Here is a 27,193-nt window from a genome sequence, read left to right as displayed (position 1 = left end):
GCACTAGACAAATATCTGGTCCATATTATTTCTGACCATTGCTCTCTTTAAGTACATCCTTGCTAGAATTAGTGAAGGCACGTACTCCCAAATGGAGTTGGCAGCTAATATCCTTGGCAAATACTTTGTTAAACTATAGTAAATCAAATAGGTCAATATTTTAAAGACAACACTGGATCAATGGGTGATACGCTGCTAGAATAAAACACCTTTATGATCTTTATTCAACGCATGTGTGTTAAAATGTTAAGTCATAGCTGATGTCAATACACAGAAAAGACAGATTGCCTCGGCCTCAGACACAGTACATAATTAGAGAGCATACCAACAGTGACAAGTTTGGTCTCTTATTGCGTGCCTGCTGAGCAGTGAGGTGGATCATAGGTCAATACTGGTGCGGATGTCACCCAATGGATATTCAGCATGCAGACACAAGTTTATCAAGTTATGTCACAATACTATCAAGAGCGTTACAGGGACTCTACCACAGATGTGAGATCAGTTAATTAAATACATGCAACCACCTCTATTCTAAAAGAGTTATGTGCAGCTTTAGAGCTAGGCGAAGATGCTAGAAACCTACATCGTCATATAGAATTTGGCACTGGGTAAGATACCAGAAAGTGATGGACTCTGTGCGGGGTTATACAAAACCTCCAGGTGTATGCCTAGCACCTAGGTTGTATGCTCTGTACCACGAGGCATTTGAATGAGTTATTCTGTTACAATATGCCAGAGTGGTAATCATTGATCAGACTTCGCTGAGAAGAGGATGTGGCATAACATACCAGAGCTCTCGATTTTGGAGCTGGGGGACCAAGTTCGAGTCTTGGCATCGGATCAACATCCTGCGATTCAGGGCAAATCACTTAATCTCCCCATGCCTACCATACATGAATGTGCGTAACATGACCGTCTCTCATGTAAAGTGCTCCAATACCTTTGGGTCGAGTTTGCGTTATGTGAAACCACCAAAAAAACAAAACAAAAAAAACAGCATTCACATCATATCAACCTCTCTCCTTATGTAGTCTACAATATTACATTCCAAAAGTTCTAGCTGCCTACAGATCAAAGAGTTCTGAACTGGATTTATGCCACATACCTAGTGGTAGACTAGAGAAATGGGGGTGGGGGAGATGTCCTTGGAACCCCAAACACAGTATCCAAAAATGCCAGATTCAACCTTATTCAGTTCAGCGTGCTGCATCTCATACACCCAAAACCAAGACACCTACACAAAATATTTCCAAATCTCCCTAATGTATGCCTCAGGTGTCAGACAACAGACTGTGACTTTTAATGTATGTTCTGATCTAGCCCCTCAATAGAGTCCTACTGGGCAAATATTCTGAAATTTAAGGAAATATCACACGAACAGAGTTGCCCGTATTCTAAAGACACCCCTGATGGGATTGGTCATGAGAACCAAACAAAACATGCTGGCATGTTGGAGGAGAGTGGGGGTTCAAAAGGGCAGAGGAGACATACATGAGGGCCCACTTTAAAACAACTAAGTGGTTATGCTCCTTCTGCAGTCGGCAAACAAAGATGAAAGTAGACCCACCCTCATAGAGGGCCATACATGATGATATGATATTTAAGAGGGCTTTAGTAGGCGTGCCCCAGCCATGTCCTCTATGGCCAGTCATAGTGAAAAAAATTTCATTTTCTCTGGGATACATTTTAGAGTGGCAACTGGTAAAAAGGATAAAGACCTGGGATCATGGTGACGAGGCACACAATTGTAAAGGCCAGCATTTTACTGGCAGACTTGCAGCATGCATTGTACAGGTACAATTATTAAAACACTGGATTTCATTCTGACATTATCTGCATATGTAGTGTCCTCTCCAATTCCTCTCTGATTTCTGTACAGGAAATTATATATATACGCTGTATAAAAAAAAAAAGAATTAAACTACAAAAAAGTCCTCCAACAGTGTTAACAAGAAATAAAAGATTTTACACTTTTGTTACATACTCTCAACAAGGTGAAGCTCTATCTTCACACAGCACAACCCAGAGCAGCAAGAAACAGCAAAGATGAGCAGAGAACCAACATTCCAACAGTTTTCCAACAGCAAGATTTAAGTGCCTCAAAGACACCACCAACTGCCTCCCTGTGGTACACCATCTGAGAAATTTGGGGCAAAGTATGAAAAACACACCAACCATTCCTACCCAACAAACCATGCAAAAATAGGCTGCATCTTAAAAACTCACAAAAATAAGTGTTTGAGCTTGGCACAGTCCTTCAATGTGGCTTTCGTCATAGCATAAAAGCACTCCAATCCATTCTCTCTCTCTTCAGTTTGGTCAATGTCTGCTTGAACTTCATACATTTTCCCATCAGGGCAATAGTTTGGGTGGCAGCAACATAACTCAAAACTCTTCTCCACCTCTGTGAGCATTTGTGCTTCATCAGACAGCTCACCATTACAAGAGTACATATCAGTGACACAAGACTTAAAAATGTATCACTAATGCCACTTCTATTTTTGCTGCGTGGATCTTGCCACTACTTTACAGTACTGGAGCAGTTTATCCTGCTACAGCTACACCTTTCCTGACCCCTGCTGCAGCTGCTTTCTTAGATTGGGCTGCGAGGCAGAGTTCAACATTAATCTTTCAAGCAGCATCTTTGGTGGAGTTAGAGGCAAGATTACTACATAAGGACACTTTGGCCCACCTCCTATGGACATCTACAATTTGGGTGCTGTGAAAGATTAGCTCCTGGCTTGCTGCAGCTGTCTGCAGGCATTGCTGCGGCAAGAAAAGAGCAAGGCCATCCCAGACTTCTGTCTTTTGATACCTGGCTCCTGTTAGACTTCTCCGTCTATACTTCCAGCTTCCTGGATTCATTGTCGGACCTCAGTATTCAGCTCTAATTGGAAAGTGTCCCAACAAACCGTTAGAGACACACAAACTCAACACCAAGATCAGAAGATAGCAAATCAAGCAGAGCAGAGACCAATAACCATGGAAAAAGGAAGAGGGGACCAGGGACAGTTGTCTGTACACCCTTGACAAGGTAATACATCCAGCAAGAGCAAGAAAAAGCAGCCACCAAAAACACATGAGATAGGCCAAGCAGCCACTGGCACAAGGAACACCATTCATAAGAATTTTACAAGGACCTCGAATTCTCCAATGGGAATACCCGTCAGTCAACACAGAATAACACACCACTCACTCTTGTTATTAGGTCTGCCCCTGAGATAACTATACCAATGGAGACAACGGGCAAACTGGAAGACTTAATAACAAAAAAAATGCACAAGATCTTTCCTCAAACCAGGGGCAATTCACGAGGTCAGCAAGATCATAGAACTTTCTTCAGCAACATCGACAGGTGACACCAGTTTAAAGGCACTAAGTTATGACCTTGTGTAGACCGATCGAACTGATGAATCAAACGGGGTAGTCCCTGATGAGCCTCTAAAGAGCCTGAAAACAGTGGCCCACGTTCAGCAATCGATTAACCAACAAACTGACAACGGGAAGTCATGGTTTACGGCAATGGAGAGTAATAAACTGAAATGCTCAACTCTAGTTCACAACTCTGAGGAGAAGCTGTGGAAATTGTAGAACATCAATGACCAGGCCTTTCAGGGGTTTCTCAGCCCTTAAGCTCCAGATTATTTGAAAAACTTATATTGGGACCAGCCAGAATGGGTAATACCTCAAATTTAGAGGGAGCTCAGACTAGTTTGACAAGAGAGATGGGGGCCACATTCATAGGAGTCAGCTCCATCAAAAACATTGCAGGTAATGCAACTGCACCCAACTCTTCGCTACTCAAAGCCTTAAAATGGCAGTCCCATAAATTAGAACTTATACAAATGTTAGCACACAATGTATTAACACTCAACAAGAAATTGGATACATTAAACCAGGAACAGAATTCTGTGTGAACAGACACAAGGAAGACGACAGAGTGGATGGTGATGCTGTGTTAGATAAACTATCTATATTACCTGAACTGCTACAAAGTTTAATGAGACACTTAAAAGCTACAGAGGCCAGCCTTAGCACTGGGCCAGAAATCCTTTCTTGAAATAATTGGGCAAAAGAGCTTTGAAATGAACCCACAGCCGTCCTCACAGGGGAGCCCTACATACACAGAATCAGGCAAGCAAAGCAGTTCAAACGCCAAATCTGATAGGGCACCATCAAGTGAAGGAGAAAACAAGGACATGCAAAGGGTTATCAACAAGAACAGAATGAAGTAACAACTTTCACAAGGCCAATAGACACACATAACAAACACCAAGGTGCACAGGAACTCTCAAGAAGACTGCCGTGAATTCCAACAGAACAGAACAATTCCCTCCATAAGCCCAGCAGATACGATGAAAACAAATATCGATGTAACTGAGAAATCAGTAGAGACAACGGACCCTGAATGACCTCATCAAGTGGCAGAAAAAGCACAAAGGCCTTTAACACATCTGGAAAAGAAAAATAGAGGATGCCCATGAAGAGGAAGAAAATAAATAAAATACAAATAAACACTCAGAATGTAATGAAAAGCACATCAGAAGGACCACATGCTACAATAATCGAGGGATAGAAACCCAGGGAAATTAGAAATCTAGCCGATTTTCCTCTTAAAGGCAGCTGTAAAGGAGAATAATAAACAAAGTTCACATGAAGATCTGCCCATATATGCTCCAACAAGTAAAACACGCCACTATTAATACCCCAGGAGGTGCCCCCTCTCCTAGCTTTGAGATTTAAAAAGACTAAGCCAGTGGAGACCCCAGGGTCAACAGTTGCCCTCATGAAAGGACCAACATTGACCGTTGTGTGATCTATTCCTGACACGGGCACTAGGCCTACCCACACAAGTGAGGTATCATTTTTTAATCAGAAGACTTGTGGGAATGTTGGGTGGAAGGAAGTTTCTGGCTCCTCAGATTCCAGAATTTTCTATCACCGAAATGTGAGGAAAAAGTGTTTTTGGGCCAAATTTTGAGGTTTGCAAAGGATTCTGGGTAACAGAACCTGGTGAGAGCCCAACAAGTCACCCAGTCCTGGATTCCCCTAGGTGTCTAGTTTTTAAAAATGCACTGGTTTGGTAGGTTTCACTAGGTACCGGCTGATCTAGAGAGGTTTGCAAAGGATTCTGGGTAAGAGAACCTGGTGAGAGCCCCACAAGTCACCCCATTCTGAATTCCCCTAGGTGTCTAGTTTTTAAAAATATATAGGTTTCCCTAGGTACCGGCTGAGCTACAGACCAAAATCCACAGCTAGGCACTTTGCAAAAACCACGTCTGTTTTCACTGGAAAAATGTGATGTGTCCACATTGTTCTTTTGGGGCATTTCCTGTTACGGGCACTAGGCTTACCCACATAAGTGAGGTACCATTTTTATGAGGAGATTTGGGGGAGTGCTGGGTGGAAGGAAGTTTGTGGCTCCTCTCAGATTCCAGAACTCTGCAGCACCGAAATGTGAGGTAAACATGTTTTATTTGCCAAATTTTGAGGTCTGCAAAGGATTCTGGGTAACAGAACCTGGTGAGAGCCCCACAAGTCACCCCCATCCTGGATTCCCCTTGGTGTTTAGTTTTCAAAAATGCATAGGCTTGGTAGGTTTCCCTAGGTGCCGACTGAGCTAGAGGTCAAAGACCACAGCTAGGCACTTTCTAAAAAACACGTCAGATTTCAATGCAAAAATGTGGTGGGTCCATGTTGCGTTTCCTGTCGCAGGCAGTAGGCCTACCCACACAAGTGAAGTACCATTTTTATCAGGAGACTTGGGGGAACACAGAATAGCACACGTGTTATTGCCCCTTGTCTTTCTCTACATTTTTTCCTTCCAAATGTAAGACAGTGTGTAAAAAAACACATCTATTTGAGATGTGCCCTGTAATTCACAAGCTAGTATGGGGATACCAGAATACAGAAATGTGCAAATAACCACTGCTTCTCAACACCTTATCTTGTGCCCATTTGGAAGTACAAAGGTTTCCTTGATACCTATTTTTCAGTCTTTATATTTCACCAAATGAATTTCTGTATACCTGATATACAATGAAAACCCATATCAAGGTGCAGCTCATTTATTGACTCTGGGTACCTAGGGTTCTTGATGAACCTACAAGCCCTACATATACCTGCAACTAGAAGAGTCCAGCAGACAAAACATTATATTGCTTTTGAAAATTTGACATCAAAGGAAAAAGTTACAGAGTAAACCCTGGAGAAAAAAGGCTGTTTTTTTCAGCTCAATTTCAATAAATGTTCATTTTAGCTGTTACTTTCTGTAAGAAAACCTTGAAGGATCTACACAAATAACCCCTTGCTGAATTTGGAATTTTGGCTACTTTTTAGAAATGTTTAGCTGTCCGGGATCCAGCATTGGTTTCACATCCATTTGTGTCACTAACTGGAAGGAGGCTGAAAGCACAAAAACAATTAGTAAAAATGGGGTATATCCCAATGAAATGCCAAAATTGTGGTTTTCTGATTCAAGTCTGCTGGTTCCTAAAAGCTGGGAAGATGGTGATTTTAGCACCACAAACCCTTTGTGGATGCCATTTTCAGGTGAAAAACCACATACTTTCTTCTGCAGACCCATTTTTCGGGGCGGGGGGTATTTTGGCTAATTTCTTGGTCTCCTCCAGGGGAACCCACAAACTCTGGGTACCTTTAGAATCCCTAGGATGTTGGGGAAGAAAAAAAAAAGTATGCAAATTAGGCGTGGATAGCTTATGTGGACAAAAAGTTATGAGGGCCTAAGCGCAAACTGCCCCAAATAGCCAAAAAAAGGCCTGGCACCTGAGGGGGGAAAAGGCCTGACAGCGAAGGGGTTAAAATCTCACTTTAGTATTAAATAGGATTTTTAATTGAAATTCTTTACACACCAAACTCAATATTCCTATCTACTCGCGATTTAAAATTATCACTTCTTAAATGTAATAAGGTAACCCAATGTTATATTATGCTAGAGGTAGGTCTTGCAGTAGTGAAAAACTGAGTTTTTGTTGTTTGTTTTTTTGTTTTACTACCATGACATGTGAGACTAAAAATGTACATGTCCGACTTAACTAAACTTCACCCTGCCCTATGAGCAACGTAGGGCCTACCCTAGGGATGACAGGTCTTAAAAAAGGAACGTTATGAAGGCTTAAGTGCAAACTAACCCAAATAGCCAAAAACTGCTCCGCACAGAAAAAAAAAGGGGGGGGGGGGGGGGGGGGAGGGACGGACACCCGGCAGCTAAGGGGTTAAGCATAACCACCACTAATAAATACAACTACCTTGTCCGGCTGTCGGACACAGGCAAAGGCAACAGAAGACAAGAGAGCTAAAACAGCTTTTGCTCAAGCTAATCTTTACCATAAATTACAGAGTCCAACAGCCAAAGGGATCGAAAAGTAACCCATGACAAATTGCTACCCACCATAACCTACCGGCATCTTACCCTTCTAGGAAAGCTCACAAACACACGATAGCAATGCCACATTGCAGCCTACAAGAAAACATTAGGTCTCCTTAAAAGAAAAAGTCGCACATTGATATGGCTGGAGTTTGGGCTGGTGAAAATGGATGTTGAATGCAAAAGGGACTAAATAAAATACCACCACCAAGTCAATAGAATTAGAAAAGAAGTAGTTGCCAAGAAAGGTGCTTTGCAGGAGATCTTCCATTAGAAAAAGAGCCCATGAGCAAGGTATTTAAACAGGGCTTCTACTACAATAAACCTGGTCACAGATATTAAAAAATAATAATCCAGCCTTGACACTGCCTCATCTGAAGAGCATACTAAAGAAACAAGGGAAGCACCTGTCGAAAGAACAAGACATGAATGAAATCAGGTACATCCCGGGCACCTTAAGGCTCTACGAATCCCACAGCAATGTGGTATGACAGCCATATTTGGAAGCCGCCATGGGGAGACAAGCCTTAAGGAACATTTTATTTATCAGACTATTGACACTGCCCATATGGCAATTCAGGGGGCACTGGAAAATAAAAAACGTCAGGACAACAGCAGTGTAGACTGTGTTCATATAACCAGGAAGATGTGGTTCACTTAGTATGTGGTAGCCCTGTGTGACACTTCATGAATTACTATGATCTCAATATTCAACATGAACTCATAGGTGTTAATAATCTTGGAATGTGATTTATAGTATAGCACGCTGCAATAATCGCAACATTGCATTGGTTTTAATATTAGTCACAAATATATCCTGACTGGTGATCTGTAGATCGATTTTAATCTCTTGTAGACTTTGTTGTCGATTTAATTATTTGGCATTCCTGTTCACATTAATGACTTGTATTGTCAGATTGACAACTTAAATTTCGTGAAATTTATATTTATCATCTTTATGAAGATGCTGCAACAATGAAGTGATTTGTGTTGTGATGTTATTGTGAAGATTTTGATTTATCATACAATCAATTTTATTCGATTTCTGCTCCTTTGCAGCACCGTAAAACAGGACAGCCACAGGGACACCACTCAGCTCATTATACAGTCTATTAATCCTCAAGGTTTCAACTTCCCCTCACTTGTGTGCTAAGCTCCTTCCTTTGAGCAATCTTTGGTTGAGACAAAGATCCTCTGACTACTCAGAGGGCCTATTAGAAGTGTGGGGGAAAACACCAATTAGAGTACTGCCTTCCCAGGCTGCAGAGCAGTTCTGTAAGTGACTGCTCATTCTGACCTTTTGAGGCCTACAGATCCAACCCATGGTTTGATTGAACGTTACCATCATGCAGTGGTGGGCCACACGTATATCTCCCTTTTCAGGTTCACCATCTCAGAGATACTTGCTAATCAAGCTGAAGCCCCAGTCAGCAGCCACCCCAGCTCCATTGTATTGAATAGTTTTCCCTGTTAGCGCTGGTCAAAGATTTCCAACCTCACACTGTCAGGAGGGGCAAAGAACAGATGACAATTTTCAATACAGCCAAGTTCTCTTAGCATCTACCTCTCTGACCAATAGAACAGAGCAGAAAAGTGCCCTCCTCCAGAAACCTAAAGAGCAGTTGTTTACTTCCTTGGTTAAGGATTATTACACCGTGAACAAATACACTTTAGCGTGTCTAATTTTTCAGTTTTCAGCTGACCGACTCATTTGCCAAACATTGTATGATCTATATGCGATTGAGGCTATGAGATTAAATTTTACCAAAATAAGAAATGTATATTAATTATAGTCAATCTTCAATAACATTAAGCGCAATGAAAGCAAATGATCTAATTTTCTGCAGGTCTCAGCTTCAAGCTGCCCCAATAGACTACATAAATTTTCATTTTTTTACATTTTATTAAAAAAAATAAAAAGACAGGTTGCACTCTAAGACTAAATTCCTTGTTCAGAGTTTACAAATGACATCCTTTATTTAAAAGCTAAATGTCCATCAGATGGTTTAAGACACAATTTTGTTTACAGGTGCAGCGTTTTTCAGGGATAAATAATCCCTCTTTAGTGCATTAACTAAATGTAATGTTTAAGACTGAACGCATGGAATACAACAAGGTAACCCTCTGAAAAGCCTGCAGAAATTCCAGGCAAGCAAATCTGGGGATAAGCTAGCCAGAAGCGTTTTTTTTTTTTGCCTAATTCAGTAAACATTAAAAGAAAAATATTTAACTGGCACATGAGCCCTTAGCACGTTATTTTTTTTGCTTAAAACTTTACAGGTCTAGAGGTTGGCCCAGGAGATATGATCTCGGAACAAAGGAAGGCGCAACAATCTTCCTTGAACGGCTCACACAGTGGTTGATCTGGTGGGTGGAGGGGCAAGTCCCGGGGCATGACATCTGGCTTAAGAAGCCCAAGACAGGAAGTAAATGGACACAGTATGCTACGCTCTGGTTGAGGTGTGGGGGTACAGCTGAGGTGCTACATCACGGTTCTGATTGTAGGTTTTGTTTCAGTTTATGAAAACTGAATAACAAATTTAAAAAAAACCACATCTTGGGAAACACCCCAAACCATTGAAAAGTACCAAATAGAGCCAAGTACTACATGTCTGCCAGGTACGGTGTTCTTCATTGTAGCCCTTTTAGCTCTCAACCTTAACTGATCTTGGTCACATTCATAGTTTCCAATATACCCTTCACACAGGACCAAAACACCCCTTGAAATATATATAATTTTATATCAATGATACTCAAACATCCTTTAAGGTGCAAAATATATATATATATAAATATATATATATATATATATATATATATATATATATATATATATATATATATATATGGAAAATGTCACTTACCCAGTGTACATCTGTTTGTGGCATGTTGCGCTGCAGATTCACATGCTGTGCACTGTTCCTGCCATCTAGTGTTGGGCTCGGAGTGATACAAGTTGTTTTTCTTCGAAGAAGTCTTTTCGAGCCACGGGACCGAGTGACTCCTCCCTTTCGGCTCCATTGCGCATGGGCATCGACTCCATCTTAGATTGTTTTCCCCGTCATAGGGTGAGGTAGGAGTGGTACAATGAGGATACTAAAGATGTCCATGCAATGGAATAGATATGTATGTGCATAGTTTGTGGTAAAGGAATATTTATTTACATATATACAATTTAAATGCAACTTAAACGGCTACAGGCTCCCGGGGAGGTGGGAGGGCGCCTGTGAATCTGCAGTGCAGCATGCCACGAACAGATGTACACTGGGTAAGTGACATTTTCCATTCAATGGCACGTGTAGCTGCAGATACACATGCTGTGCATAGACTACAAAGCAGTAATCCTCCCGAAAGCTGTGGTCAGCCCGTAGGAGTTGAAGTTGTTTGAAATAATGTTCTTAGTACAGCATGTCCTACTGTGGTTTGCTTTGCTGCTAACACATCTACACAGTAATGTTTAGTAAAGGTATGAGGTGTAGACCAAGTGGCTGCCTTACAAATCTCTGTCATTGGTATATTACCTAGAAAGGCCACTGTTGCTCCTTTCTTTCTAGTGGAGTGTTCCCTGGTGTAATGGGTAAGTCTCTTTTAGCTTTGAGGTAACAGGTCTGAATGCATTTGACTATCCATCTGGCTATGCTCTGTTTGGATATAGGGTTACCACCATGGGGTTTTTGGAAAGCAACAAACAATTGCTTAGTTTTACGAAATGATTTTGTTCTGTCTATGTAATACATTAGCGCTCTTTTGATGTCTAATGTATGCAGTGCTCTTTCTGCTACCGAGTCTGGTTGTGGGAAGAAGACTAGGAGCTCTACTGTTTGGTTTATATGAAACGGTGAAATGACTTTTGGTAAAAAAAAAATTGATTTGTACAGAGAACTACTTTATATTTGTGTATTTGTATAAAGGGTTCTTCGATAGTAAACGCCTATATATTTAGCTAACTCTTCGTAATGAAGTGATGGCTATTAGAAAAGCTACCTTCCAAGTTAAGAATTGGATTTGGCAAGAATGCATGGGTTCAAAAGGTGGGCCCATGAGTCGTGTAAGTACAATATTAAGATTCCACAAGGGTACTGGTGGGGTTCTTGGAGGTATGATCCTTTTTAGTCCTTCCATAAAGGCTTTAATAACTGGGATTCTAAAAAATGACTTTGTATGTTTAATCTGAAGGTAAGCAGAGATTGCAGTGAGATGAATTTTGATGGACGAAAAAGCAAGATTTGCTTTTTGTAGGTGTAGTAAGTAGCTCACAATGTTTTGTATGGAGGCCTCTAACGGTGTGATTTGGTTTGCTTGGCAGTAGAAAACAAACCTTTTCCATTTATTAGCATAACAATGCCTTGTTGTCGGTTTTCTTGCCTGTTTAATGACTTCAATACACTCATTTGAAAGGTTTAGCTAGCCAAATTCTAAGACTTCAGGAGCCAGATTGCTAGGGTGAGCGACGCTGGATTGGGGTGTCTGATCTGTTGTTTGTGTTGTGTTAACAGATTTGGTCTGTTTGGGAGTTTGATGTGAAGTACTACTGAGAAGTCCAACAGTGTGGTGTACCACAGTTGGCGAGCCCACATGGGTGCTATGAGTATTAGTTTGAGTTTGTTTTGACCCAGTTTGTTGACTAGGAAAGGGATGAGTGGGAGAGGGGGAAAGCGTAAGCAAATATCCCTGACCAAGTGATCCATAGAGCATTGCCCTTGGACTGAGGGTGTGGGGACCTGGATGCAAAGTTTTGGCATTTTGCGTTTTGTTGCAAACAGATCTATGTCTGGTGTCCCCCAGCGGTAGAAGTAATCTTGTAGAATCTGGGGATGTATTTCCCACTCGAGTTCGCTGGTGATCTCAATTGAGATTGTCTGCTAACGGATTGTGAATGGCTGGTATATATTGCGCTATCAGGCGAATGTTGTTATGAATTGCCCAATGCCAAATTTTTTGTGCTAGGAGGCATAGTTGTGACGAGTGTGTCCCCCCTGGTTTGTTTAGATAGTACATTGTTGTCATATTGTCTGTTTTGACAAGAATGTGTTTGTGGACTAGAAGGGGTTGAAAAGCTTTTAGTGCTAGGGAGACCACTAGTAGTTCTAAGTGATTTATGTGAAGTTGTTTTTGTCGATTATCCCATTGACCTTGTATATTGTGATTGTTAAGGTGTGCTCCCCATCCAGTCATGGAAGCGTCTGTTGTAATAATGGCGTGAGGCACTACGTCCTGAAATGGCCACCCTTTGTTTAAATTTACATGGTTCTACCATTGAAGCGAAGAGTGTGTTTGGCGGTCTATCAACACTAGATCTTGGAAGTTGACCCTGTGCCTGCGTCCATTGTTTTGCTAGGCACTGTTGTAAGGGCCGCATGTGTAGCCGTGCGTTTGGGACAATAGCAATGCATGAGGACATCATGCCTAGTAGTTTCATTACAAACCTGACTGTGTACTGTTGGTTTGGTTGTATGCTTGACACTATATTTTGAAACGATTGAACTCTTTGTGGGCTTGGAGTGGCAATTGCTTTTTGCGTGTTGCTCCCAAGTATTGTTGTATTTGGGATGGTTGCAAGTGAGATTTTTGGTAATTTATAGAAAACCCTAGTTTGTGTAGAGTATCTATTACATACTGCGTGTGACTGACACGTGTGGAGTGTTGGCTTTTATTAGCCAATCGTCTAGATATGGGAATACGTGCATATGATGTCTCCTTATATGAGCTGCTACTACAGCGAGGCATTTTGTAAATACTCTGGGTGCTGTTATCCCGAAGGGCAATATTTTGAATTGGTAATGTTTGCCCTGTATGAAAAATCTGAGGTATTTCCTGCGAGATGGATGGATGGGTATGTGGAAATACGCATCCTTTAAATCCAGTGTTGCCATGTATTGTTCCTGTTTTAGCAAGGGAACTACGTCTTGTAGTGTGACCATGTGGAAATGATCTGATTTGATGAAGAGGTTGAACGTCCTGAGATCTAGAATTGGTCATAGTGTTTTGTCTTTTTTGGGAATAAGGAAATATAGGGAATAAATCCCTGTTCCTTTTTGATGGTGTAGTACTAGTTCTATGGCTTGTTTTGTTAATCGTGCTTGCACCTCTATTTGTAGTAGGTCTAGATGTTGTGCTGACAGTTTGTGCGTCCTTGGGGGAACATCTGGAGGGAAATGTGTGAACTCTATGCAGTAACCTTATTGGATAATTGATAGAACCCATGTGTCCGTGGTTATGTCTGACCAATGTTTGTGGTATTTTGTTAATCTTCCCCCACTAGTCATGTGTGTTGGGGATGTGCGACATTGAAGTCACTGCTTGTTACTGGGGGTCTGCTTGGCAGGCTGAAATTGTCCCCTTGCTCTTGGGTATTGTCCCCTGTATGAACCACGAAACCCCCCTTCTCTGGTATTGAGACTGGTAGGTGGGTTTTGTTTGGGAGGTGGATGGCTCTGAGGGTTGCTGTCTAAACCCTCCCCTAAACTGTGGCTTCCTAAATGTTCCCCTATACTGGGAAGAGTAGAGCGCGCCCATGGCTTTGGCCGGGTCTGTGTCAGTCTTCATTTTTTCTATCGCAGTGTCCACCTCCGGCCCAAATAGTTGCTGCTGGTTGAACGGCATGTTTAATACCACTTGCTGTATTTCTAGTTTGAACCCAGAACTGCGTAGCCATGCATGTCTCCTGATGGTAACTGCTGTGTTGACAGTTCGTGCTGCTGTATCGGCAGAGTCCAGTGCAGAACGGATTTGGTTGTTGGAGATGGCCTGTCCCTCCTCCACCACATGTTGAGCCCGTTTTTGATGTTCTTTTGGTAAATGCTGAATAATATCCTGCATTTTGTCCCAATGTGCTCTGTAGTAACGGGCGAGGAGGGCCTGTGAATTGGCAATACGTCACTGGTTGGCCGCTTGCGACGCCACTCTTTTCCCTGCAGCGTCGAATTTACGGCTTTCTTTATCAGGGGGTGGAGCATCCTCTGACGATTGTGAATTTTCCCGCTTTCTTGCGGCTCCCACTACAACAGAGTCCAGAGGGAGCTGCTGTGTAATAAACACAGGGTCTGAAGGGGGAGGTTTATATTTTTTCTCCACCCGCGGTGTAATGGCCCTTCCCCTGACCGGTTCTTGGAAGACCTGTTGTGCATGCTTAAGCATGCCTGGTAACATTGGCAGGCTTTGATATGACGCATGCGTGGACGCCAGTGTATTGAAAAGAAAGCGATCCTCCACTGGTTCTGAGTGCATAGTGACATTTTGGAATGTCACCGCTCTAGCCAGTACTTGCGTGTAGGATGTGCTATCCTCTGGAGGAGATGGCTTTGAAGGATAACGCTCAGGACTGTTGTCTGAAACTGGTGGGTCGTATAGGTCCCAGGGGTCTGCATCGTCCTGCGTCTGCACAGTATGTGTGGGTGACTGTGCAGTTGGTGTGCCAACTGGTGACCTTGTCCGTTGTGGCGAGTGAGGTAGCAACATCTCTGGTGAGAAATGTGGGATTGGTGACCTTTCTCTAACCACCTTTGCTCTTGGCTGGTCAGTTTAAGTCTCTGCGTGAAAAGCCAATTTTCTTTTAAACTTGAGCGGAGGGATGGTTTGAATTTTTCCTGTGTCTTTCTGGATTTGTAACCTTGGTTGGGTTTCGTCAAGCTCTTCCAAATCTAGCTCCTGCTCAAACCTGAGCCTCTCTTTAAGTTGCTGGGAGAGCCCATGTTCTTCTGTATAAAAAGTCTTTTTCGGCTCCGAAGCCGTTTTTTTCGGTACCGAAACACCCATGGTTACGGTCGGTCTCGGCTCCGAGAGGCTCTTTCGAGGCTTATTCGATTCGACCAATCAATGTCAACTCTTTTCGATGCTGCTTTCTCGACCTGAGAGTCGGAAGACTTCGGCACAATCTTGGCCTTTTTCGGTGCCGAAGATGTTATTTGGTCACCGCTTTTCTTGTGGGTCGAGCCATGGCCTTCCGGCAGTGACATCCCCGAGGCCTTCTGTTTTTTCGTCTGACTCTGGGTCGGGCAGTCGTACTCACTTTTTGTCCTGCCGTCGGTGGTCGGTCTCCGTCGGAGTTGTCCGATTCCAAACCCTGGATCAAGATAGCCATCTCTTCCTCCTCGACGTCGAGGTGTTGTGTCGACTTCGATGCCATCTTCAAGCGCCTCGCTCGTCGATCTCTCAAGGTCTTCTTCGACCGGAAAGCCTTGCAGGCCTCACAGGTATCCCCTCTGTGTTCTGGTGACAAACACAGATTACAGACCCGATGCTGGTCTGTATAAGGATACTTGGCGTGGCACGTCGGACAGAAACGGAAGGGGGTCCGGTCCATGAGTCTTCGACAACGGGTGTGGTCAGGCCGACCAGGCCTCGGCTGATTGCGGAAGCCCCGAAGGGCCGCCGAAGCGGTTGTCTCATCGGTGCCGATGTATCTATAGAAAACCGGTCCCAAACGCAACAAAACCGAAGGATTTTCAATGATTTCTTAAACTTTCCCGATTCGAAGTACGCAGCGAAGAGGAACACGTCCGAACCCGATGGCGGAAAGAAAACAATCTAAGATGGAGTCGATGCCCATGCGCAATGGAGCCGAAAGGGAGGAGTCACTCAATCCAGTGACTCGAAAAGACTTCTTCGAAGAAAAACAACTTGTAACACTCTGAGCCCAACACTACATGGCAGGAACAGTGCGCAGCATGTGTATCTGCAGCTACACATGCCATCGAACACATATATACCTTTATATTACAGTTAATTAAATAAAGGTTAGCAACATCTCAAAAGAATCTATGTTCACCTAGACCAACGTGACACTAAAACTAAAATCAGTGAAAACAATGTATACAGTTCCACAACCAAAGCTGTCAAGCATACTTACGGGGAAAGTGCTGGCAATCAGCTTCCATTCGTTTTGCTCAAATTTGTTCACCAATAATTTCAACCGGTCATCCTGCAGAATATACAGTAGGCACGTAGAGGACATTAGTACAATATCTACGACATGCTATAGAGGGACATGAAGTTGGATTTGGAATGACAGCAATGGGATGTGGATAGGGTACAGAGTATGCAAGCTCACCCCTATTAGTGCAAACTCAGTTTATTAGCTTAGGTTACTTGATTTTATAGAGCACTGCACAATGCTATGAGCAGAACATTGTACACATCCAAGCCCAAGGAGATAACAGTATTTTAACTGACAGACAGGAGCTTTAAGAAATGTGAAAGATTGTAAAATGGAATGACAATTGCAAAATCGGGGTGACTTGCCCAAATCTAACCTAAAGACAAAGTTAAAATAAGGGTTCCCTTCAAAACTGGACATGAGAGCAAGTCAGTGTGCCAGTGCCCAGTAGCCTGTATGTCAAAGCAGCAGAAACCACTGAAACTTTTAGCTAGCTCTAACAAGAACTGTAGCTAAATGAGCCACATGGTGAAAACAAGGCTGGTTAAGATATGGCCAGGATTATATTATCCTGGAAGTAACTTCTGCCTGCAAAATGCGCTGGGAGAATAGAAGCCAGTTTCTAATCAAACTAAAGTTCTAACACTTTTTATGAAGGGCAGGATGAGGGAAGATGGGATGGAGATTAAACGTTCTGTAAAATATCGGAGGTTGATGGGGTTGAGTCACTAGCCAATCTTAGGAGCTTAAGAGCTACAACAATGCAATGTGGAATAACCAGTATGAAATGCTTTTTGTTTTTTTGTATATACGGAAGATCGGACGTCTCTGATGGAACCTGTGGTGGGGTTTAAACACTAGATCAGTAATTAGGCCAACTCGCTCACTTGTATTGCTTCCTGAGGATTCCTTTCCAGTAGCTCCCATGGTGAGAGTTTCTTACTAGAGCTCCAAAAATGCTAAAGTGAAATTTTAATGAAGCAGGCTCTCTGGTGGTGTGCAAGGAAGCAAGAGTGCAATAAAGAAAACTAGTGAAGGCAAACAATATTGTCAGTTTAATTTCAGAGTTGAACAATCTCATTTGTTTTCCACAGCAGGGTAGCAAGTGGGTGCCTCAAGCTTTAGAACAAGTGGGCAGTCGGGGACTTCCCCAGGGAAGATTGAGCTTAATGAAGTGAGAGGTTTTGTTTCTGAGACTAGGACCCTGGCAAGAGAGGGCTCTGCCACAAATATTAATCAGCTTAACACAGGGCCTATTGGATGCTTGATCATTATTGCACTTTGATGTCAAGCAGAGAATCTTAAAGGGTGACAATCATAAAGTCCTTTTCAAGAGGCAAAACTCCATGCAGTGTTATTCTCAGAAGTAAGATCATATATTTGTGGAAAGTTCAGAAATCAACAACCGAATTTGAGGAAAAAAAAAAAAGACCACTCCTGTGGAGTATGGTGATTTCTGCTCAGTGTATTTGTTTTGATATTCTCCTCTAAATGGGAAGCAATACGAAGAAAAGGGAGGGAGTAGTCCAAAAGTGAAAATATATGGCAGCAAAATAATGGCAAACCACGATGCTGGCCATTAGGGCTTCAATGGCGTCCCCCTAGAGGACAGCAAAGAAAGGTACAAGTTTCAAAAAGAAGAATAAGCTCCAGGTGGTTGATACGAACATCGATTTTCTAAGCTGTCAAGATTCCATAAGTTTGAAGCTCCTCAGAGGTACAGAGTTCAGTGTGCAGTCATTTTGCTCTAGGATTCAGGAGGCTGAAACAGCTAACATCTTAAGATGCTTAATACATGATGGGAAACCATGATCCATTTTTAACAGATCAGTTCCAGGAGTTTCAGGCTAACACCTCGATTTAACAGGAAGGCGGGTTGAGAGCACACTGCCTCACATCCCAGTCGAGTTCGCCCCTTTGCATCCTGGTAAATGCAGTTCAAATTTAATGCTTACTTGAAAGTGTCCGTAGTTTTTCACTAAAGTTAGTGCAGTCATTGCTGTTCATCTCTATACACGTGTTTCAGGGTAGTTGCCCCTCATCAGTAGAGAGTAGAAAGCATCAAAAAATATCTGGGGTTGCTGGAAATGCTGCCAAAATCGTCTCAGGTCTAGTACCGCTCACAGGTGCGTCTCCAGAGCTCGTCAGCTCAATGGCTCAAGGGAGCCTTTTAACAGGAAGGCGGGTTGGGAGCACACTGCCTCACATCCCAGTCGAGTTCGCCCCTTTGCATCCTGGTAAATGCAGTTCAAATTTAATGCTTACTTGAAAGTGTCCGTAGTTTTTCACTAAAGTTAGTGCAGTCATTGCTGTTCATCTCTATACACGTGTTTCAGGGTAGTTGCCCCTCATCAGTAGAGAGTAGGCGAACTCGACTGGGATGTGAGGCAGTGTGCTCCCAACCCGCCTAACACCTCAATTTAAAAACATCTCACCCATAAACATGACAAAGGAACTATTTGTATGCAAGAGGCCATCAAGGTCAATAGGCCATGGAACTGCTACACATGTAAACTAAGAAATGCTATTAGTCATACTACGATCAGCTTTCTCTGGAAACTGAAAGACTAGGCCAACAGAGGTGTACTGCTGCTACTATGAATTCTAAATTTTCAGCTAGAACCAACTGGATTTCATTGATGGGCGAAGAGAGTTGAACAAAGGTTACTTAGACTGCATTATGACGGCTGAGCCACAAAAGGCAAAACAGACAAGACTGGTTAAATTTTGTCTTGTTCCTATAACACAAGAGAGCAGTGTTCACACCCAAAAATGTTAGTAGCAATATACGTATTTACATAGAAAAGCAACATCCCTTCATGTAGCAGGGTTGGATAAATTTTTTAAGAACTTTGTTGTTATGTAATACCACTTAAGTTCCCAGGGTATGCGGCCTGAATGTGATTAACACTGCATGCAGGTGTCACAGGCCTTATCCACAGGTTTCCATTCTATGCCTACCAGAGAACGTTTAGCAAAGCTGCCATACTCTACAATCTGTGCATTAGTTTCTCATCAAATCTAAGATTACTATAACTGATAAGGCTATCAAACACGGAGAGATAAGATCAGTCACTAGAAGAGGTTCAACATTAAGAAACCGGCAATTCCTAACAGAAAAAAAAAATCCTCTCCTAAGGATATGCTTTTCCAAGGTTTGAGTATCTTAAATTCTAATGGAGGAAAGATTTTCATAGAGGAGAGCATGGATTTATCTAAGGTTATCTGTAGACATGGTTCTTATTGTGATCTACAAGTCTTGAATTTATCTTCTCATGCAAGTTGCAAAAAAGTGTCCACAGACAGATATTCTCCTGTTGACATAAGTAGCTAACAAAGCTACACACTTGAAAATGAGAGGTGTCCGAGCAGATTTCACACAGAAAAGTAGGAAATTTAAATAAAAGTGCTTGTTGGTTACCAGTAATATTCCAAATTATGAGTTTGAGGTTGTGGACATACTCCTTGTAGGTTCCATGGTAAATACACAACCATACTCCAGAAATTGGAACAAAAAAACAGTGCAGTAAAATAATTCATGCACCTTTAGGAGTCCTGCATAGGTCATGATTCCTTCGTAAGCCCTCTGAAAATGCTAGAGAAGATTCCTGACAGATGCTTATCCTTACAAGTATTGAGCCCTTACTCAATCACCTACTTCTGAAGTAACATACATCCTTATGAGATAGGATAGAGAGGGCAGGAGTGCTAATGGTTTTTGGAAGGCATAGAAGGAACAAAGGTAGTCCTCTCAAAGGGACTTATATGTTGTGTTTTGTTATTCAGTGTTACATTTCCATGTGACACCACATTACTAGTCTGCTAAACTATGAATTGTGGAAGTCCTTGTGCTACAGCCAGAAGCCTTGCATTGAGGTGGAAGGTTGTTTCTACCTTTGGCCTCGGCCTCATCATCAGAATTATGGCTTTGAGTCTTACTGATGACAAGACAATTGATGCCTTAAGAATTACCAAAAATGCTGATGTCTCAAGCCTTGTAAGAAACGAATGTAATGTGGCATTTTTCTCCAAGGCTTTGGAAACCAGGGCATTCTAATATACAAGATGAAGGCAAATAGCAATGTCTGCATGTTAATATGACACAGTACTCCCCTTCAGAAAATATCTTAGTTTACTGCGGTCTAAGAATTCCAGGTATGTTAGTAGATAATGCAGTTGGACGAAAAATAGCCTTTCACTACTGCCATCATTTCTTTATCTCGGACAGATCCTCCAAAAACATTTGTGTTGTCTCCCACAGGAACGATCACCCAGACCAAGGAAACAATTAAACTTACTTCCTTCATAGTCAAGGCAGTATGTGCCACAGATTTTCCTCCGGAATGGTGTTCAGTTTCATCCATCACAAAAGCTTGGAGGGGATGTTGATGCTGGCCCACATGTCTGTACGGCTGGCAAAATGAATGACTGGAAGGTGAATGTAGTCCAATGAAGCAGGATCTTGTTCTAAATGACTAGCCTATATCTCTTGATGAAACGAAGCACAGAGGACTTTGTCATAGTTGGAAAATGTTCAGCCTGTTTGATTAGAACTAATTCAATAATATGGGGATTTGCAAGTGGCTTGTGCTGCAAGGTCTCTAATACCACACAAAATTAGAATTGTGAAACCTTTGATGGATTTTCGAATTTTGCAGACCTTCTCACCAGATACTTGTGACAGATTGTTATGTCGTCACTGCAGACTTCCTAAACATGACAGGGTCCAGAATGGTTGTCGGTGATAGCTGCTAGGTTACCGGTCATTTTGCTCATATTTCAGGAACTACTGTTTTTGTTTTCTTTCATCACACCATTGGTGCATGTTTTGTAATCATCCCACCTCATGTGTTGCTTCACCCATGCCTGTGCACGGTGTTCTTCCCTTATCTTCTTCAATTTGTTCTTTCATTCTATGCCCCCACTAGAACCTCTGACAACCCTCCTCCCCCACCACCACCCTCAAACCACGTTCATCGACGGCTATTCCTATATGGCCTTTTCTCATGGTCTGCGTCACCCTCTGAAATTCATGACCCCGCACTACTGATCATTCCCCACGCATAGTTTGCTCACGCTGTCTCCCCACCCAGAATTGTTTTTTCTGCTCAGCCACATGCATTTTCTTTTATTGTTCACCATGTCATAACATTTTCTTCCACAACACTGTAGGGCTTCCGACTTTATTGGTTTTCACTTCTCAGTTGTTTTTCAGCCCTATGAAATTTTTATTACTCTCAGTTTCTTTCATGTTTTCCACCCGCTTTGTCATTCTTTTCCTCACTTTCTCCAGCTGGTCTGTGGCTTCTCCTGCCCATCTCAGTCCTGCTTGGGATTCCATTATTAATTTATGTTTTACTTTTGACCCCATCACCCATCTCCTCCATTGTTCCTTCTCTGAACTCACCTCACACCTTTCATACGCTAAACAAAAACACCCCAGTTCAGCTTCCCTACCAGGGACATTTTGGTGGCATTTGTTGTTTAAGTTTTGTGACTGAACAATGTCCTGTGTCAATGTAATGCTTACATTAGTCGAGTGGATATGCAGAGCTTTTAGCTAATATTTATTCAACTACTTAATACATGCATTTTTCCACAGCCCTGAGAACATGGACAGTCTCTGAATAATATTTTCACTGCTCACAAATTTTTCTCAGGGCTGTTACTGTAATACTGACGTTGTGTTTTAATTGTAAGACTTTTGGAAAATGATCAGTATTTTTTTTTTTTTCCCCCCCAACAAACAGTATACATTTTTATATTGTGCATCTAAATATTTCAAAAGACTTTCATGGACATGTTTCTCAAACTGTGTAAACAGTACAACGTACTAAATGTTGTTACCATGTCAATAACCACTTGCAACAATTTTAGGTAATCTTTACATGAAAACAGATTATTTGCAAGACTATTTTCATGGGCACACAAATATTTTCCAAAGGTTTTCAGGTTCAGTTCACTTTGTGTCAGTAAGCTTAGAAATGAATGTGACAGTAGAAAGTAAATGCCTACCATTACACTTTGCTGACATTTAATTATGCCAACCAAGAACGGGAGAGTGAAAGGTTTATTTATGGGTACACTCTACTTAATGAATCCTTTTAACCATGAATACTGTTAAAGCTGCACTAAAATTCCCAATGGGTCATTCCTTTTTGTTTAAATGGACCCGCATGCTACATCTGTGGGTACTCAGCCACAATACCTTGTGTATCTGGGTGGGCTCTACGATAAGGATCAGCAGCGCTCTCAAGTTTCTATGTGAGGGCTCTCCATCTAAAATTGCCTGCAGGTATCCGGTATCTTATCAAAATTTATTTTTAGAACCTTTGCAAGGTTAAAACCAGGAAATGGTGTTGATAGAGTTTCAATGGCTCCCACAGCAAAGGGTCAACATGTTTCAGCCATATGTGGTTGCCTGTGAGACTGTGTGCGGCGTTTTCCCGTGTTATCATAAGTACAAAGATTCCAAACTATGGAAATAGTAATTAAGACTTGTTTTTGAATCTGCTGGTTTCTCACTGAGGAAGTATCTCAGTATAGTATGTTATGCAGGGCATTCGAGGAGGAAGCATCTCAGTATGGTCTGTAATGCGTGGCATGCAATGTCAAAAACAGTTATATATATTTGTAGTCCAGAAGAAAGTCATCTTACCTCACTGACAACTACATATGATGTCCTAGAGGACCAGCAGCAATACACTTATACTGTGCCAGTATTTAGTTTTAAAATAAAGTGTTTGCACAAAACATTCTTTGTAATTTGTCTCTTTTTTTTCTTTCTTGATATAGCTACCCCTCCTGGCCCACCTCACCAAAAAAGTCAAGAGCTCAGCTGATCCCCCAAGGACGAAGCATGACACTAGTGGTTTGGGTGGGCAAGAGTCCTTTTTAACTAAAGAGAGTCTCTTACTTCTACATTACTCAACCTCAGGGGATTTTAGGAAGGCTTAAACAATATTCAGAGTGAGCTCTCTGCTTTGGCTATAGACATTTAATTATGAACACAAACATTCAACTTCCAGTGGAAAATCATTTTTCACATATGCTTGGCATTGAACTAATGCTTATGCGAGGTGCCTAAACATGTACTCTTATTATGTTATTACCTGAAGCATGTTCTTAGTTTACTAGTTTCTGTGCTGAGCATTGTTTTCACATAGCTGGTAGGATAACTATACAACTTGCATCAAGATTGAGGGAAACTTTATAGTTATAACAGCAATACCCATGGCAGACTACAATTTGTTTCCATTTCCTACTGTATGTGAATTAAACAGAGTGCAGCAAGCTCATAAAGAGACGCATCAATCCCTAATAGTTTCCAAGTAATCACAATAAACACAAATAATATTAAAAAGTAGAATGTAGTGTGCACCTCCACAAAAATTCCTGCTGCACTAAGGAACCACAGGGGTGAAAAAAACACCCCAATTGTTAAAGAAGAAAAGATTGGGTGGTGCACCACTTTAAGTTGTAGACCTATTCTTTATATACTAATTGTAGAAGAGTCCCAGATAATTAAACAGGTGATGATACACGGTTTCTGTTCTTTTTCTTCCAAAAATTATTTTTATTTGATCAAGAATACTTTTTATAACAGTAAGTTGATGAAAGCAAGCAGAAAACGCGTTTCGCCCTATACACTTGGGCTTCTTCAGGGCTGCAAGAGTAGCATATAACCATAAAAAAGTTGAATGATAGTGGTATTCCTGATATCATTTAATATGTAAGAACAAACAAGAAAAGTTTTTTACATAAATTTTATAGTGCAAGGCACAAAACAATATTTATATACAGTTGTGATTTATGTCCCAATGGAAAGAAACAATTTTTTATATTTGCCATAATTCCGTGTAAAAGTCAAACTCGAGTTATAAGTATAGAAAAGAACCGGCAAGGACCATAAGAACTGTGGTAAGTAGAATAATTTAGTGAACCCTAAACGAAAAAGTGCCAGCATTACCATACCAGTGTGTTTAGAGAATATCATTGTGCATGCAATAATGAAAAGCCCTAAAAGAGAGCTGAAAAGTAAGATATTTTAAGTGAAACTAAAGTGAGACAGAAGTAGGATAAATGAAAAAATATATAAATTGGTATAACCAAAGGGTCTCTTTCTGAAACACCTCGAATTACCTATCGAAGAGGCAAAACATTGAGAAATTTTCTCTGTCCGAGTTATGTATCTGTACCTAATGTATCCACTTGGCTCCCAGCCAAGCCTTTGGGCTTTTATACATGCCATGAATGCAATGTCTGTGCTTTTGGTCTGGATAAAACTAGCACTTTCTGTTATAACAATACAGGGGTCTTTACCATCAAAAGTCTTATCAACTGTATCACTAAATTTGTGATCTATATTCTCAAATGCACATGTAATAAAATGTATGTGGGTAGTACCATTAGATTGCTCAAACACCGAATACAGGAGCATATACGTGCTATTAAGAACAATGATAACCGATATCCGCTTTCATTGCATATGGCATTGATGCACAAACATGATGATGTAATCTCATTTCACGGGATTGACCATATCCCACCAAATCCCAGGGGGGGTAATAGAGAACTGCAATTACGTCAGAGAGAAGCAGCCTGGATCTGTCGTTTACGTTCAGTCGAGTTGGGACATAATACGGACCATGAGTTTCATTATTTCCTGTAATGGGCTTGTTGTATATATTAATATTCCCTTTCAGTATATAGTTAATTTCTTTTGAGTATCTTACTAAAAAATGTTACAACTTTGTATACAATGATTGAGATTGTTCTACACTTTGCAATATAGGACTTATTATTTTTTGACAATATTTTGTTTATGGTTACATGACTACCAGGTGGTAATTATCTTGCTGTTATGATATTACTATTGTAACAAATGTTTGTTTTATGCTAATGGATTACTTGTTTATTACAACGGAGATTGTATAAATATAGGGACTATTGGTCTGACCATTAGTATAACTATCATTGTAATATCAATCTTGAGTATATATACTTTCTCCTTTCACATTGGGGTTTTGTTATTCTCTCCCTAATTGGCTTTCCACTATGGACGGTTTGCTCTCTTTCCTTTCTCCTTTTCTTGTGCTTTCCTTCTTTCCCCCCTGTTCACACATACATATATGTACATATTCCAGTTTTTTTCTGTTTCACTATTTATTTTTGTTAAGTATCCTCCATATTTTTTCATTTAACATTTCCACAAATGATTACTGCTCACTTTTGCCTTTTCTAATATGGCCGCTATTTATTTCATTTGGGCAATGCGGCCCGTTAGACATAGTCCGTCGACTATGTTTCCATTCCCCTTCCGCGTACGCCGTCTTTTATAAATTTCCGGCATTTTTCGTAGTATTCTCTTCTACCGCAACACGCGCTATTCACTTTGTTTAACTTGACGGGTGGCAACACGGCCGGGCCCGTCTCTCTGCTCTTTCGGTTTGCCGCTGACCGGCCTGCTACACCTATCTATCGACAAACGGCATATATTCATACCTTTTCAGGTAAGGCTGATATACGGCACTTTAACTCGCAATTACGACTTGGCCCATGTATTTAATTAAAATTGGATATCATTTACCTTATCTTATTAAATGTATTTTGTTATGGCTTCATGCCGCCTTGAGCCTTTACAAAAGCCCCCCAGTCCGCTTTTATCCAATATCGGTGACATCTTCTTGGATATATGAATCGTTTTTCTTTTTGTCTTCTCTTATTTATTTTTAGCACTCTGAAACTTGGTTGTGCTCAGTCATATTTTGCAAACAACTTTTCAATACAGTTTGGAACTTACCATTTGGTAGGTGGTTTGTTGGTTATACCAATTTATATATTTTTTCATTTATCCTACTTCTGTCTCACTTTAGTTTCACTTAAAATATCTTACTTTTCAGCTCTATTTTAGGGCTTTTCATTATTGCATGCACAATGATATTCTCTAAACACACTGGTATGGTAATGCTGGCACTTTTTCGTTTAGGGTTCACTAAATTATTCTACTTACCACAGTTCTTATGGTCCTTGCCGGTTCTTTTCTACACTTATAACTCGAGTTTGACTTTTACACGGAATTATGGCAAATATAAAAAATCGTTTCTTTCCATTGGGACATAAATCACAACTGTATATAAATATTGTTTTGTGCCTTGCACTATAAAATTTATGTAAAAAACTTTTCTTGTTTGTTCTTACATATTAAATGATATCAGGAATACCACTATCATTCAACTTTTTTATGGTTATATGTTACTCTTGCAGCCCTGAAGAAGCCCAAGTGTATAGGGCGAAACGCGTTGGCTGCTTGCTTTCATCAACTTACTGTTATAAAAAGTATTCTTGATCAAATAAAAAGAATTTTTGGAAGAAAAAGAACAGAAACCGTGTATCATCACCTGTTTAATTATCTGGGACTCTTCTACAATTAGTATATAAAGAATATGTCTACAACTTAAAGTGGTGCACCACCCAATCTTTTCTCCTACTGTATGTGCTTGTATTTTATTATTTTTACTGGGTGTGTGAATGCATACATGGCAAAAGGAGAGGAGTTTTCTTCTAAGTCGCCAAAATTAACGGGGGAAAAAGTATTATTAAGAAAATGCTCTTCTGTATGCTTGTGGGCTTAGTGTTCCTTTGTAAAACAAATGTTGGTACTTTGACTCAATAACAAATGTTGATGTGTTTGAGGTGGTATGAAAAACAAAAAACAAAAAAAACAAAAAAAACATACATTTGAAAAATACGTAGATCTGCACTGGTTACAAAAAGCCATCCAAACACAAGGCAGGCAGAATGGCGAGTTCTTAACAGTACTGCTCTCCTGCTACTTCTAGCGCATTGGATGTAATCTACCATAGATGTGTTTTGCTTGCAGGGTGTACGTGCACAGCTGCTGGTCTCCAGAGGGGAGGCAGTTTAATGGG

General features: G+C 41.1%; 1 protein-coding gene across 9 annotated transcripts in view; it reads right to left on the bottom strand.

The window, feature by feature from the left end:
- The window catches only part of MYBL2 (MYB proto-oncogene like 2), a 337,297-nt gene that overhangs the window by 246,885 nt on the left and 63,219 nt on the right, over positions 1–27,193 (bottom strand). For 5 of the 9 annotated variants that reach the window (XM_069243761.1, XM_069243768.1, XM_069243765.1 and 2 more), the window contains exon 3: positions 16,236–16,307. The exons of the other annotated variants lie outside the window; for them this stretch is intronic. In XM_069243761.1, coding sequence (XP_069099862.1) covers positions 16,236–16,307 — 72 coding nt within the window. The remainder of the gene's footprint in view (positions 1–16,235; positions 16,308–27,193) is intronic. 9 annotated transcript variants of the gene reach the window in all.

The sequence above is a fragment of the Pleurodeles waltl genome, chromosome 7 (assembly GCF_031143425.1).
Source record: "Pleurodeles waltl isolate 20211129_DDA chromosome 7, aPleWal1.hap1.20221129, whole genome shotgun sequence".
NCBI classification, from domain to species: domain Eukaryota; kingdom Metazoa; phylum Chordata; class Amphibia; order Caudata; family Salamandridae; genus Pleurodeles; species Pleurodeles waltl.
The sequence above is the reverse complement of the archived record's forward strand: the minus strand, read 5'-3'. Positions and strand labels throughout refer to the sequence as shown.